At 44.4% G+C, this 15,433-nt stretch overlaps 1 protein-coding gene across 3 annotated transcripts in view; it reads left to right on the forward strand.

Annotated features, from left to right (window-relative positions):
* coro2aa (coronin 2Aa) overlaps window positions 1–15,004 on the forward strand; it is a 30,537-nt gene extending 15,533 nt beyond the window's left edge. For all 3 annotated transcript variants that reach the window (XM_060047538.1, XM_060047541.1, XM_060047539.1), the window contains exons 2-12: window positions 603–803; window positions 3,222–3,338; window positions 4,907–5,056; window positions 6,375–6,554; window positions 8,040–8,156; window positions 8,992–9,096; window positions 9,192–9,288; window positions 10,566–10,678; window positions 11,197–11,287; window positions 11,976–12,226; window positions 12,806–15,004. In XM_060047538.1, the coding sequence (XP_059903521.1) occupies window positions 603–803; window positions 3,222–3,338; window positions 4,907–5,056; window positions 6,375–6,554; window positions 8,040–8,156; window positions 8,992–9,096; window positions 9,192–9,288; window positions 10,566–10,678; window positions 11,197–11,287; window positions 11,976–12,226; window positions 12,806–12,931 (1,548 nt within the window). In that variant the 3' untranslated portion in view covers window positions 12,932–15,004. The remainder of the gene's footprint in view (window positions 1–602; window positions 804–3,221; window positions 3,339–4,906; window positions 5,057–6,374; window positions 6,555–8,039; window positions 8,157–8,991; window positions 9,097–9,191; window positions 9,289–10,565; window positions 10,679–11,196; window positions 11,288–11,975; window positions 12,227–12,805) is intronic.
* The last annotated feature ends 429 nt before the right edge of the window (window positions 15,005–15,433 follow it).

A 15,433-nucleotide genomic window follows, 5' to 3' on the forward strand; every position in this document is an offset into this window, starting at 1 on the left:
ACCTGCCCTGGGCTCAGCCTGACTGCTCTTGTACACACGCATTATCAAAATTGACAATCGCCTGCTTTCAGTCGTTTTTTGGTTATATTTTGTCAATGTTACGTAATGTTTTGTATCATCCGTTGATGAAAGTGAATGTTTTGACGCGTGTGTGTCGGGCTTTGCCGCTTTGGGCTGTATAGAGTAAATGTGTGATTTTGTTGATGAAGGTTGTTTGACGGCCGCTGGTGTTTTGTTTTTATGAGAGGAGTTGAAGGAGCAAAACTAGCGGCTGGGTATGGGACTCCCAGGCTGAATAGTACTGGGTTCGATCCCTAATGTAGACATCCTAGAGCTAGGAGCCTAGCCCCTCCTGTCGCCTTAATGTCATGTTTCTGTATTCATGGCTGTTTCAGTGTTTCTGTAAGTGGCATTGGATTCACGCGTTTCCTCAACAGTAAAGAGGACAGTGTTTTTTTATTGCCACAGGCTAATTGCTAGAAGCTGTGTATCATGCCAAGGTTCGGTGTTAGCTTTTGTGTAAACCTGAATGCGAGGAAGTCCGCTGGTGACAACATAAGCTGTTTGGCCTCGTTTGGTAAAGTGTCTTCCTCCCCTCCCAGATGACATGGCGACCTCAGTACCGCTGCTCCAAGTTCCGCCACGTGTTCGGCAAGCCGGCCTCCAAGGAAGCCTGCTACGACGGCGTGCCCATCACCCGCAGCGTCCATGACAACCACCTCTGCGCCGTCAACCCCCGCTTCCTCGCCGTCATCACCGAGAGCGCCGGCGGGGGGTCCTTCGTGGTGCTGACCCTCCACCATGTGAGTCCGCCCCCTCCCCCCCCCAAGCAATGACCTCAAGCCGCGACCACTGAGCAACCTAAACAAACGTAGCTAACAAACAGACGAAAACCTGACAACACAACCGCCGCAAAACGTCACAAACTAACGAAATACGACAACCAACCACGACCACAGAGAAGCATCAGCCGTAAAGAATGAAACGCCAACAAAACCTGCAGCATCGCAGAAGAGTAGGCATAAGAGCCGCTGTCAACAGTTACGACAGCTGAAAAGTTGTTCTTAAATTTGGTGTCTTATTGTATATACAAATCGGTACACACTGATTTGTTGGTCAAAAAGTGATTCTCTCGCTCTTAGAATTATGTTTGCGCAAGAAAGAAAATAATATGCTTTTACAAAGAAAACTGCATATACACAGTATACACGGTTAATTGTATGTGCTCTGAAAACAAACACACAGAAGTAGAACCAAAGGCTTTTCAGACAAACGCCTAGATGTTTGTTTGGGTTGTCCGGACGAAGCAAACCAAGAAGGAACATTTAAACAAGACTTATGGAGATGTTATGCCGTCTGACGGCATTGAGCGAGAACAATGACTGCTAAACCATGACAACAAACAGACCTTTGCTACAAACACACAAGCACGCGTACACACACACACACACACACACACACACACACTCACACTCATACACACACACACACTATTTAGATGAAAATGACAGCTATGTTTAGTTGGTCCTTCACATGAAGCCGGGGTTGCCCTAGAAAATACAAAGTCTCCCATCAGCTAATCCCGAAGCTTCTTTTTACATCTGTTCAAATATGATCCCTCCTCCCCTTCATAATTATCAACGTCGAGGAAGTGCTAGATTATACTCCAGAAGTTAGTGTAATCAGCACAGTTCTTAAAGCTCTAGAAATCCAACAGAAATCCAACTTCTCATAACTACCACAATTCTGGCAGCGGTGAATGAAACACATTGAAATAGAAGTGAGCCTCGTATAATTATCACAGTGATCTGGCCAGCCGTCGCCGCGGTGATCCCTAAACAAACACAACTCGTATTTCATTCCAGTGTTGCCGGGCCAATCCCCTCTTTACAACCCCCCCCCCCCCCCCCCCCCTCTTCTCTCTCTTTCACACATACACACCTGCGTTGAGTTGAGTTTACACTCCCCTACTCTCAACTGGTGCCACAAGCATCCATGGCAGATCACATCTCGTTCTGTACTCTCACCCTTTCTCCCCCTCCCTCCCCCTCCCCCTCCTCCTCCCTCCCGCTCCTCCTCTCCCATCACTCGCGCCTCTTAAGAGGGTTTGGCAGATTTATCACCTCGTCCCTCCGGCGTGGGCAGATACAGTGCTGAGGAGCTCAGGAATGACATCACCCACCTGGAGTTTATTTATTTGTTTATTATTTCACTTTTGGAAAGTCTTCTTAGTTTCCACAGACGACACAGAACACACACATGCAAGTTTTTGTGCTCCAGACACACCGAGCGTGAGTGTCCTTGATTTGTGTCAGTGAAACAGAAACGAACATGACGGATGCGATAGCGATAAATACTTTTGACACTAAATACCGAATGTACCTCGGAGCAATTCTCTGTTTACCAAGAAACCACAATCTATCCAAAACCGACACACGTCTGTAAAACAAACCAGTTACTATTAAGTTACATTACATCAATACTCCCCCTAATATACAAATAAATGTGGAAGGGTTGGTGTTTTTAAGGTTCTAGTTTCCAGGTCGTGTTTACCTGCCCAAACCTGTGAGGAGGATCTCTGAATCACAAGCACACAGAAATGTCCAAGCCGACAGCAAATGCAGGAGCCTGTCTGCACCTCTCACTGACAGGCCAGGGGCGGGGCCTATTACAGCTACCAATCAAAAGAGACAAAGGAATGAATAGGAATGTCAAAGTAGAGAGGTCATTCATGTGTTCATTCATTGTAACTAGAGTTTTTTTTTACATTTGGTAGTTTAAAGGTCTTGTAAATTGTAACTAGTCTGAACAACAACATACGACCAAACCAATCAGACGAATCCTAACTGTACAATAACTTAATATTGTTATTTATAATGGTTCCTAACAAGTAGGGATGGGTACAGAAACACGGCATTAAACAGGCCCAGGGGCTAAATTATTTATGGCTGTAGTATCGATAAGCTCCGTTCATTTACTATAGTGTTTTGTTCTACAGGAAGTGTGTGTGTGTGTGTGTTTGTGTGTGTGTGTGTGTGTGTTAGTGTTAGTGTTGTACAGGTAGTGTCTGTGTGTGTGTGTGTGTGTTAATATTAGTGTTGTGTTGTGTTGTACAGGTTGTGTGTGTGTGTGTGTGTGTGTGTGTGTGTGTGTGTGTGTGTGTGTGTGTGTGTGTGTGTGTGTGTGTGTGTGCGTTCTAATGACCAGTTGTGTTGCTCCAGACGGGGAAGGTGGACCCCCACCACCCCAAGGTCACAGGCCACCGCAGCAACGTGTTGGACCTCAAGTGGAACCCCTTCAACGACTACTGCATAGCCTCCTGCTCTGAGGACACCACGGTCTGCACACACACACACACACACACACACACACACACACACACACACACACACACACACACACACACACACACACACACACACACACACACACACACACACACACACACACTGCTCTGAGGACACCAAGGTTAGTCTACACACACACACACACACACACACACACACACACACACACACACACACACACACACACTGCTCTGAGGACAACACTGTTAGTCTACGCAAACAGACACACACACACACACACACACTGCATCTGAGTGAATCGTGGTTAGTCGACACACACGCACTCACGCACGCACTCACACAACACACCCACCCCAAGTCCCCGGACACACTTCCAAGCAGGTCGTTAAAGCAGATAGGGATCCTAGCATCAGATGAGGTGTATGAGGAACAGGGTGCTCTGGTTCCTAAGATGTGAAGAACAAAGTGGCCTTTATTATGAGGACATCTTTCGGAATGCACTCAGCATGAAGGGCAGGATTCAATGGTACGCAGCTATCAGTTTGAAGGATTTCTCTTTCACCTTCATGATTGTTCAGTGATTGATGTGTCTTAGTTAAAAATTCATAATGATAACATGTTGGCATGTTGGGCTAGACATAATACCTTGCATTAGTAGAGACAGAGAGAGAGGGAGAGAATGCATTTACATAAAAACATAACAACGGCTCTGACAAACAACATATTATTTACAGTTCATTTCCAATGAAAACCAACTGTGAACACCACAAATGGGAAGAGAGTGATCATTGTAGCTCGCTAGCTACTGTTGGCTATCATCACCTGATATTATAAACTTTCAGGGTCGTGTTGTTATTGAAACTCTACACCATCCGTTGAAAGGAACCATCCACCGTTTACTTTACAGCTCACAATGTCTCCAGCTTCTCCAAACACTGAGTGGACAGTTATTGATGGTGTGTCTGTGTGTGTGTGCCTGTGTGCATGTGATGGTGTATAGGTGTACAACTTTGTGTGTGTGTGGGTGCCAGTTTGGGTGTTTGTGGCATATGTGTGTATAAACGTGCACGTGTGTTCCATATGTATAAACGTGTGTGTGTGTGTGTGTGTGTGTGTGTGTTTGTGTTTGGTGTCGATGTCTAAACGTGTCTGTCTCTGTGTGGGGTGTAGATGTACTGTATATACCTCCCCGTGTGTGTGTATGTTGTGTATATGTCTCAACGTGATTGTGTGGAGATGCATAAATCTGTCTATGTGTGTGTATATGTATAAATGTGTCTTTGTGTGTATGTGTGTAGACGTCCAAACATGTGTATTTGTGTGTAGATGTATAAAAGTGTCTGTCTGTATGTGTGTGTAGATGTCTAAACATGTGTGTGTGTGTGTGTGTGTGTGTGTGTGTGTGTGTATGTGTGTAGATGTCTTAACGTGTGTGTGTGTGTGTGTGTAGATTTAAAAACGTGTCTGTGTATGTGTGTGTAGATGTCTAAAACATGTGTGTGTGTGTGTGTGTGTAGATATATAAACGTGTGCATGTGTGTGTACAGGTATATACGTGTCTGTATATATATATGTGTGTGTGTGTGTGTGTGCTCCAGGTGAAGGTGTGGGAGGTCCCCCCTCAGGGCCTGCTGAGGAACCTGACGGCGCCGTGGAAGGAGCTGCAGGGACACAGCCGCCGGGTGGGCCTGCTGGAGTGGCACCCCACCGCCAACAACATCTTGTTCAGCACCGCGTACGACTACCAGGTACACACACACACACACACACACACACACGCGCACGCACACACACACACACACACACACACACACACACACACACACACACACACACACACACACACACACACACACACACACACACACACACACACACACACACATATATATATTTACACACACACTTATATATATATATATAGATATAGAAATAGATACACACACACACACACACTAACACACACAATTTTGTATATATGCTAACACACACACATTTAAATATATTCAGATATACACACACACACACACACACCTATACCATATTCTGTTGCAGTTTTATTCTCTGTTGAGGAATGAGATGAGTCATCAGGTGAGGTCAAGCAGTCAGGTGTGTGTGGTTGAGATTATGGTAATGACCATGCTGATCGCTACTCCCTTGACCTTTATAGACCATCAATAAAAGGTGTCTGGGTGGGTGTGTGTGTCTGTGTGTGCATGCGGTTTTATGTGTCTCATCAGTGTCTGCGTGTGATTGTCTGTGTGTGTGCATATGAGAGCTCACGCTTAATCCTGATTCTGAAGTCCTCAACACGTTCTCTCCTGCATGCTCTGTGAGTCAACGCAAATCAAGGATTAATTCCACTTTGCATTCGCCTCTCTCGCAGCGCTTGTACTGATGCAAATGGCCTGCAGGGGTGTGTCTGTGTGTGTTTTTGTTTCTGTGTATTGTGGTCAGGAGTGCATAGCTAAGCAACTAGCCAGGTATAGGCTCCAGGTCAGCAGGGACAGCTAGGCTGGCTAAAGGCTTGGTGGAGGAGCCGGAGCTTCCTGTAGCAATGCTAGTCTGACTCACTACAATTGTTGAATTTCAATGAAGTGTTTTGAATTGTGTGCGTTTGTGTGTTTGTGTTTCTGTGTATGCTCGTGCATGTGTGTTTGTACGCGTGTGTCTGCGTGCCTGCATCCATGTGGGCATGTGCATTGTGTGTGTGTGTGTATGTGTGTGTGTGTGTGTGTGTGTGTGTGTGTGTGTTTGCATGTGTGTGTGTGTGTGTGTTTGTGTGTGGTGGTGCGTGAGTGGGTGTCTGCATGTGTTTGTGTCTGTCCCTGTGTGTTCATACGTGTGTGTGTGTGGGGGTGTCTCCATGTTTTTGTGTGTGTGTGTCTCCATGTGTGTGTGTGTGTGTGTGTCCATGTGTGTGTATCCTTGTTTGTTCGTTTGTGTGTGTGTGTGTGTGTGTGTGTGTGTCCATATGTGTGTGTGTGTGTGTGTGTGTGTGTGTGTGTGTGTGTGTGTGTGTGTGTGTGTGTGTGTGTGTGTGTGTGTGTGTGTGTGTGTGTGCAGGTGATGATCTGGAACCTGGACTGCCCGGAGCAGGTGATAAAGAACCCCCTGAGGACCATCAGCCACCACCCTGACGTTGTCCTCTCCCTGGCCTTCAGCACTGACGGTAGCCTCATGGCCACCACCTGCAAAGACCGCAAGGTCCGGCTCATAGAACCTCAGACTGGGAGCCTTCTGCAGGTAGGGGTGTTTGTGTGTGTGTGTGTGTGTGTGTGTGTGTTGTGTCCATATAAGGGTGTGTGTGCTTGTACGTCTGTGGGCCAAAAACGATATGCCATTCATAATGGACAGCTTATGTTAAAGCATCTGACAAACAACACAATGACATGTGTGGGCATGAATGGTAAGGGGAGTCAGAATTGCACCCCTGGCTCCCATGTTCTACCAGTTAGCTGTTATTTTTAGACTTCGGGGGCCCTTCTTCTGATGCCAGACTCACACTGTCGTTGTTTGAATATATTTGGTGGTCGTTTTTGCTTTTTTCAAAAGGTTCTTTCTGTCAGTGCATGGAAGTGTAAACACATGTGTATTTTAAAACCCATGAGGCTTTTACTCTGAAGCTGGGGCGGCCCTTTCTTTGAAGCAAGAATAACACGTGAGGTTTAAAACCGGCGGCGTGATTCATTACCTAGCAGCGCGACCGGGTACGTTGCTCTTACGAGATGACACCATGGTATCACACATTCCTCAGCCACATCCTCCGGCGTTGTGTAAGAACCTCCCCCCCCCACCCAATGTATTACTTCATGTACTACAGAACCCCTCTCTCCGGCACCACACAGCCATAACTAACACGTCCTAGCCAGGTCAGGTTAAGCACATAGCTCTACTGACCTGAGAACAGTGTTTAATAACTCACGACAGCAGGAGCTATGGCTCTTTCTCTAAAAGCCTAACTTGGTGGTAGACAGACCGGCGCGACCAAGACGGTTTAGCATAACGTTTTGATGCTTTATTTATTTGTCAACAGTTCACCTTAATAGTTTGAACACGTTGGCACTGAAATGTTAGGCACACTGTGTTTTCCAGAGATCATTAACAATATTGGATAGACACAGTACTGGTATCAGATTTAGATTCCAGATAAAAATAGACCAACAATCATTTGATACCAAAGGAGACTGCTTGACACAACAGAAAAACTGCCTGGTTTTCTGTTGTCTATTTTTACCCTGAAGCACCCTGGATGTTGTACCAGGCCGATCATTGAGGATTTCAGATTGATCGTACGGTAGAAGCATTGTTTCAACACGCTTTTGAGTGACTAAAGATAAAAAAATATCGTTTTCGTAGGTGTGGACATGGCCTACGTGGTCCCACCCCGCCTCACTGCGAGAGCAAGGTGTTAACACTTCAAGGGTCAGGGCGTGGATTCCAAATAGGGCAGCCCATGCTAAGAGTGGAAACACTCACAAGACACTTTGCATAAAAGGGTCCACCAAATAACATCTTATGCTATAAAGTTTAATTGACACTTAAGGGAGGTCACACTTTATTGATCCCGGGTGGCAAATGCGGTTGGCACAGCAACAAGACAAGGACACTAGTTAAATAAAAATAGGTATAAATTGAAAGCAACAAACGCTATAAAACTACAATGAAAAACCTATCCTCAGTGCACAACATCTTCAGTGAACAACATTGACACATTATTTTTGTCCGTAGGAGTCCAAGACCAAGGTCCACAGAGCTGCCAAGGTGCTGATCCTGGGCAACCTGAAGATGATCCTGACCACAGGAACCTCGATCTGGAACGTCCGACAGATAGCTCTGTGGAAGCAGGTAGGACTGCCCATGCAGGACAGACCTCCACCACTGCAAGACACACGGCTATGCTGCTGGACAACAGCGGAAGACTGTTAGTTGTTCACCAGAACGACTCGTTTAACTAAAACTATGCCGTTAGAAGTGTTAGAGGGAGGAATATGTAGTTAGCACCGCTAGCTAGTATTGTGAACCAAAGATTAACGAGAAGCCCTCAGCGGGACATGTGGCTGAGAAATTATAGATGGGAAGAAAACTATAAAAAGGAGTTGTCGGAATGATGATGATTCCCTTGAATTGGTGAAACTATGCCATCTGGTGGACAACTTGGCTGACACAGTTCTGAATTTGACAGCAAGATATACACAAGTGGGGACCAACGTCATTTGATATTAAATAATTATGTTGTGTTTAAATGACGTGTTGTGGTGACCTTCTTATTAGATACATTAGATACGTGAACTAGTGGGTCGTTGAAATGTCCTGTGTTGCATTTCGATGCGGACAAGTGGGTTGAGGATTATGTCAGTGGGGATTAGTGAGAGAGCCCTGCTCTAGAGATGATGTTGATGCACTAATGGTGGACTGGTATTCACAACAACAGCCATTGACTGTTCACGTGCATGTGTGTGTCTGTGTGTGTGTCCGTGCAACTGTGTGTGCATGCAACTGTGTGTGTGTGTGTGTCTGCGTGTCTGTGTGTGTATGCGGGCGCATATGTGTGTGTGTGTGTGTGTGTGTGTGTGTGTGTGTGTGTGTGTGTGTGTGTGTGTGTGTGTGTGTGTGTGTGTGTGTGTGTGTGTGTGTGTGTGTGTGCGCGCGTGCGCGTGCACGTGTGCTTGTCCTGGCGCAGGACGACCTCTCTGTGCCTCTGCTACAAGAGGACCTGGACGGCGGGTCGGGGATCCTGTTCCCCTTCTACGACCCCGACACGCACATGCTGTACGTCGTGGGCAAGGTGGGTCTCGCACACACCGGCCGTCATTATAAGATGATCACGGAGCGGCGATCCATAGCGGGTGTTAATGCATGTCGCCGTGCCCTGTGTCCCAGGGCGACGCAAGCTTCCGGTACTATGAGATCAGCGCGGAGAAGCCCTACCTGCACTATCTCACGGACTACCGCTCGCTACTGCCTCAGAAAGGAATGGGTAAGGCCCCATGCTACGCCCTGTACATCTGGGTCGCGCATACCCTATTTAGAAAGCACCTCTAAATACAGCAGTACAACCGTGGTGGACGAAGGTAACAGCTGAACTAGAATAATAAGTTCAATCAACATCAAATAATCAATCATATTTAGACCACATACCACATGATTAGTGGATTAGAAGTAAGCTTCACTAAAGAGGTCTGTTTCAAGATTTTGTTATATTAATATTGACAGATCGTGATGCCCTCAGTTCCTCTGGCTGGCAGTTCAAGAGAACATTCCAGAGAACTACAACAATGGAAGCGTTCATATATTCAATTCTGTATGCCTGTGGTCTGATATTATAGTATACTATGGATTAAGGTTGTCATCATAAATCAGATCTATGTGGGTTATGCTTTTGAATCTACTAGAGACCTTCACATGCAAATATACCTGCGGTATTTGAATATCCAAAAGAGGCTGACAACAAGCACTACGAATACACGAAACCAACCGCACATCGGTCACATATAACAACTGTGGCTATGTTGAAAGAGGCATACGGTATACTGGCATTGAGTATACACACAATGGTTTAAGTCAAGACTAAGAATGATTTAAAAAAATGTACCTAGACCCTACATTTTAATAAGAAATAAATCTATTTGAGCCATACAGAAGGATTCAAATGTTCTTACTATATTTATCAACATTTCATTAATACAGTAAAATCCCATTTCTAAATAATAATACTTTAGCCAGTCAATAGGGCCAAGGCTTACACTATAAGAGAGGCCTTTAAATCATAGTCAGTTGACAAACCACTTTGAATACCATACTGTGCATGACAAATTAAACCTGTTATATCACAAGGGGAAGTGCTGGCTGGGACATGATGGCAGCAGAGAAGGGTAACCAAAGATTGTGTCAGCTTTGAATCCCAGCTTGAAAGGTTTTGGGGTCAATCCCTGATCTCTGAGGCCTAACTGTATGCTGGCCTAACCCCTACCTGCTCCTTCATAACATATATCTGAAATGCCTGTAAATCACTTTCAATGAAGCATCTGTTCAAAGCACTAATTATAAGTAAGAAGTAGCAATAGGGGTTGATTAGGTAACACATTACCTATTCAAAAGGTTTGTACGACTGAAACATGCTCTCGATGTAAACACACCACAGTATCTTTAAGCCCCCCGATGCCAAGCCTAAAACATGTCTACTGACCGCCAAAGAGGAAGCTCCTGGTGTGTTTCTCCATAACCCCCCTCCTGCTGCTTGTCCCCCTCCCCCAGGCGTGATGCCCAAGAGGGGGCTGGATGTCACCTCGTGCGAGGTCTTCCGCTTCTACAAGCTGGTGACCACCAAGAGCCTCATCGAACCAGTCTCCATGATTGTACCCCGCAGGGTGGGAGAACCACACACACACACACACACACACACACACACACACACACACACACACACACACACACACACACACACACACACACACACACACACACACACACACACACACACACACACACACACACTAGCACACACACACACACCATAATGCCTACAGTTCATCTGCAGGTCTACTTTGAGCGAGCTACCTAAAGTGGAATTTTAAGTCACCGTGATGATCGGTTGGGGAAGTTTGAATGCAGTTCAAGCAGGGCTATGCTTTGCCGTAACTTCACTGCGGGACCTTTTATAGGCGCACGGCACGCAGCAAATCAATGTAGGAAATGTGCGCATGGTTGGTGATTATATAATTTTTGGTTCATGCCTGCTCTCGCATTTAAGTTAGGCTTAAACCCCTACCTGCTCCCTACCTCACTGCACATTGCTTTGGATAAAAGCATCTGCTAAAATATTGAATAATAGTTTCCCCCAGAAACCATTATGTATGTTTCATGGTTTGGCGTCTGTGCTTTGCAGTCGGAGTCCTACCAAGAAGACATATATCCCATGACCCCCGGTAACATTCCAGCCATGACCTCACAGGAGTGGATCGACGGTGTCAAAAGAGGTAAACACCGTGCATGTATGTGTGTCTGTGTTTGTGCGCACCACTCAAATAGATTCATAATTTTTCAATCAATCGAATAAGTCAAGCCATACTTCTTCTGACCTGGCATTCAGAAACATAACATAAGTACCGTGGCTCTTGTGGAGCGCAGCTATAGAGATGAACGGAAGGCTCAAACAGCCAGGAGTACTTCTACACTTTACCATTCTTCTTTTGTTGTAAATCATGAAAAGGGGGAATTGGAAAAATGGCTATACCGGGGGCATGCTATTCATTGTGACAATCATCTGGCTTCAAGATTACAACTTTTATTAGAGATATGAATAAACTTTATTAGTCAATGTTAGCACTTTCAGCCCCCTTCCCCCCTTCAGACAGTCTCACGTACACTGGCGGAAAGGTTGTTTAATTGCATATTAAATGGAGCTCTAAACAGTCTCTGTATCAGCTAGGTGGCTTTTAAACAATAGCTCATATTCCATAGGCTAGATCTTTCTATCAGGCTTCCTAAACTGGCAAACTAGCAAGCTTTCCGTTAGTGTATTTCTTCATACAAATAAATAAATGTTTCACCAGCAACTTTTAACCTTTTGGGTAGAAGTCAACACCGTCCCAATTTTATTGTATTATGCCTTTATGCCCCTCCCACCCATCTCTTTTCCTGCCTAATCTTGCATCCGACCTCCAGACCCAGTGCTGGTAAACCTGAAGCCTGGGAGTCAAGTAGCAGACTCCTACCTGAGCCTAGTCAAGGGCGTGGACACCCGCAGGTCCCAGAGCAGGCCGGGTCTCCTGCAGCTCTCCTATATCCAGGGGCAGCTGGACAGCACCAAGGGCTCCAAAGAGGACAGCGGCAATGATAAGGGTCAAGAGGACGGCAGTCCATTGAGCAACGGACAGGACCTGGCCCTTTGTTCGCCCCCAAAGACAGAGAACGAGGTACAATAGCTGTGAAACTGGTGGATGCCTACCTGAATTCTAATCAGTGGAGATTTGATTGGAATATTAAATTCTTCATCGTTGGTTGGAATTTGTTTGGGTTTGGTTATCAGCATGATGGTATCTGGCAATTGTATGATCATATAGATTTTCTTTATTAATATGCTTGTGTGTGTGTGCGTTTGTGTGCATCTGTGTGTGCATTTGCATGTGTATGCGTTACTGTGTGCGTGTCTGTCCTTGCGTTAATGTGTGTGAGTGTGCGTTTGCATGCGTCTGTGTGTGTGTCCGGGCATTTGCATGTGTGTGTGACTGTGCGTTTGTCTTTGCGTTACAATGTGTTTGCGTGTGTGTGCCTGTGTGTGCGTGCGTTTGCATGCATATATGTGTGTTTTTATGTTTGTGTGTGTGTGTGGGCGTGTGTGTGTGTGTGTGTGTTTGCATCTTCATCTATGTGTGTGTGTGTGTGTGTGTGTGTGTGTGTGTGTGTGTGTGTGTGTGTGTGTGTGTGTGTGTGTGTGTGTGTGTTTGTTTGCGTGCACGTGTGTGTTTGTTTGCATGCGTGTGTGTGCCCCACAGCTGCGGCTGAAGTTCTACAAGCAACAGGAGGAGATCCGCCGGCTGCGGGAGCTTCTGAACCAGAGAGACGTCCGCATCATGCAGCTGGAGCTTGAGATCAACAACGTCAAGAACCTGCACTCCTAAAGCCCATGAGAGCCAACAGGGGCCCGCTCAGACGCAGACGGTTCTTCACGTTGGACTGATTCATCGTACCTTGTGGGCCGGCTCTTTCCTGCCTCCACTGACTACCCTCTCCTGGCCTAATCCAAAGCCAAAATCCAACCAAAAGCAATCAATACACCACACCCTGATCGATTCTGTGTGTGTGTGTTTGAGTGTGTGCGTGCGTGCAAGCGTTTACAGGGATATTATTTTTTTCAAACAAACGTTATCAAATATTAGCTTTAGACAATGCTGCACAAAAGGCACAACTAGGTTTGCTATGTTCGTACGCTCCTACCGTATGTCTCCCCCACCCCGCCCCCGACTACAACCACCTACTGGCCCTCACACACACACACACACATACACACACGTTGTTAACATTGACTCACTATGCAAACTTTCAGGAACTTTTAGTTTTTTTAAATACCTTTCAATAAGAAATCGACCAAGGTTGGACGTATGTGCCTCTTAGATAAACGGTTTGATTGTGCATTTGTTATATGCGGAAGACGCACCGGTATGGCAGGAGACATCAGTTTTGAATGTAAGGTAACACTGAACATATTTTTATGCTTTGTACTTTTGGCTTATTGCAACTACTGTGTGTGAACACAGGTGTGGTAGTTGAGGTCTGATGTCATTAATGAAAGACGTTTTCAGTGTGCGAGAGGAGAGTGAGTCCAGAGGGGAACCAGGGAATTATTGTTCCAAAGCTTCACAAGCGCTGCATAAAGAAGAGTATGTATTTAAATGACTGTACAAAAATCAACGACTAGTGGAATATAGTGGAACATTTGATATGCTTTGATTTTACAGCAACCATCCTGAAAGCCTAATGACATCAAGGCATGTTGAAATGTTATTTTTTATTGCTTTATTTATTATGTTTTGTTATTTTTGACAAAAACAAAGGGAAATCCAAACTCCAATAACCAAGCCAAATGTGTAAAATAAATTAAAAAAAACAGCATGCAATATTATGTAAACATATCTTATATCAGTTTGTGATGTTGTACAGCCACTGTGAAGACATTTTAAAGCCATTGTCCTTATGAATGACAGGGAAGTACATTTGTTCACATACAAGTGTGTTAATGTCAAGGATTTATTTAACAACTTTATATGGATGCTCTGGAATGCAGGAATAATTATATTTTCCTTTCAATATTTTTTTTTATTGGTGTGTATTTGGACAAATGTCTTACATCTGGTGTTTTAAATTGGGGAAATGGTTTTTAATAACCTTTTTATAAAACAAAGTTTAATATATAGCGATGCTTTCCATTATCTTGCTTAAATATATTACAATTTTTCATTTTGGCTATTATCCTTTTGTCCAAATTGCTTTTTAAATGTTTATGAAAATGTTTCCTGCACTAAACTACAGCCCATGTGCTCCAGCTTCCGGCGTCATCACGCACTACAACCCAGGTACGTTTGCTACAGTAGCTAGCTAGCTAGCTAGCTAGCTGTGTTTTGGTTCTGGCCCCTGGGGAGGATTAAGATGCATTAAAATAACTCTGGTACTCACTGATAATTGCTTGCTAATTGTCTTGACCCACCCAAAACCAGTGAATCGTCCCTGCTTCATCAAAGGTTGCTCTGCGGTGTATTTTTACTTTTTATTAATTGATGAAATGGTTGAAGAATAGATTGTAGAATTGGCCATGCCTGAAAACCGTATTTATGGTACACCCGTCATCACACTGGCTTATCTAATAATGTATTTGCTTACTTATATTTGTAAGACACCATGTCTCTTTATTAACCTTTAGTAAAACAACCACTGTCGCAGCACCTCATTTACATTTACAATTAGGGCACCTCCATAAACAAACACGCCTGGGACAAATCGTTGTTTCTCTAATCTCTGACCTCCGTCAGGATGCTTCTGGTATAGCCACTATTCCGGACTGGATTTCTGACCACTGCCGCTCACATTCCAGGCTGTTGGTAACTGCCTATCAAACTATTGGCTTTTGTTGATGGTTGATTTTTTATTTTTTTTCATATTAGCTTATTGCCATTATTAAACAACAAAGACGAAATGAATGGACTGTAGTAAATTTGGTCATCAATTATTTAACATAACCCTTATGTCAACGTTTTTTGGAGGATGATGTTTTGATAAAAATAATTATGGTTTATTCACTACTTTTGCTATGTCTTCTTTTTTGGCCAGTCCCTTTTGGCACTACGTCAGTCTTATTAACACACTATCGAATTATGAAATGGGGGTCCAAAATGAGAATAGGCCAACCTTTTGATATTTTTATGGTTTATATTTGTACATGTTGCTGAATGAGTTTAGAAGCCCTCTTAAAGCGACACTAACTCTAAACACAAGCTGATATTGTTGAATTTAGATATGTTGGTTTAACCAAATAATGAATTCAAAACAAATATCCTCCATCTCATTTAATCTGTGATTAATTTAATTTAACAAGACAGTTTATATGTTTAAGAAATGTTTGCTTATTT

This window comes from Gadus macrocephalus, chromosome 3 (genome assembly GCF_031168955.1).
Source record: "Gadus macrocephalus chromosome 3, ASM3116895v1".
NCBI classification, from domain to species: Eukaryota; Metazoa; Chordata; class Actinopteri; order Gadiformes; family Gadidae; genus Gadus; species Gadus macrocephalus.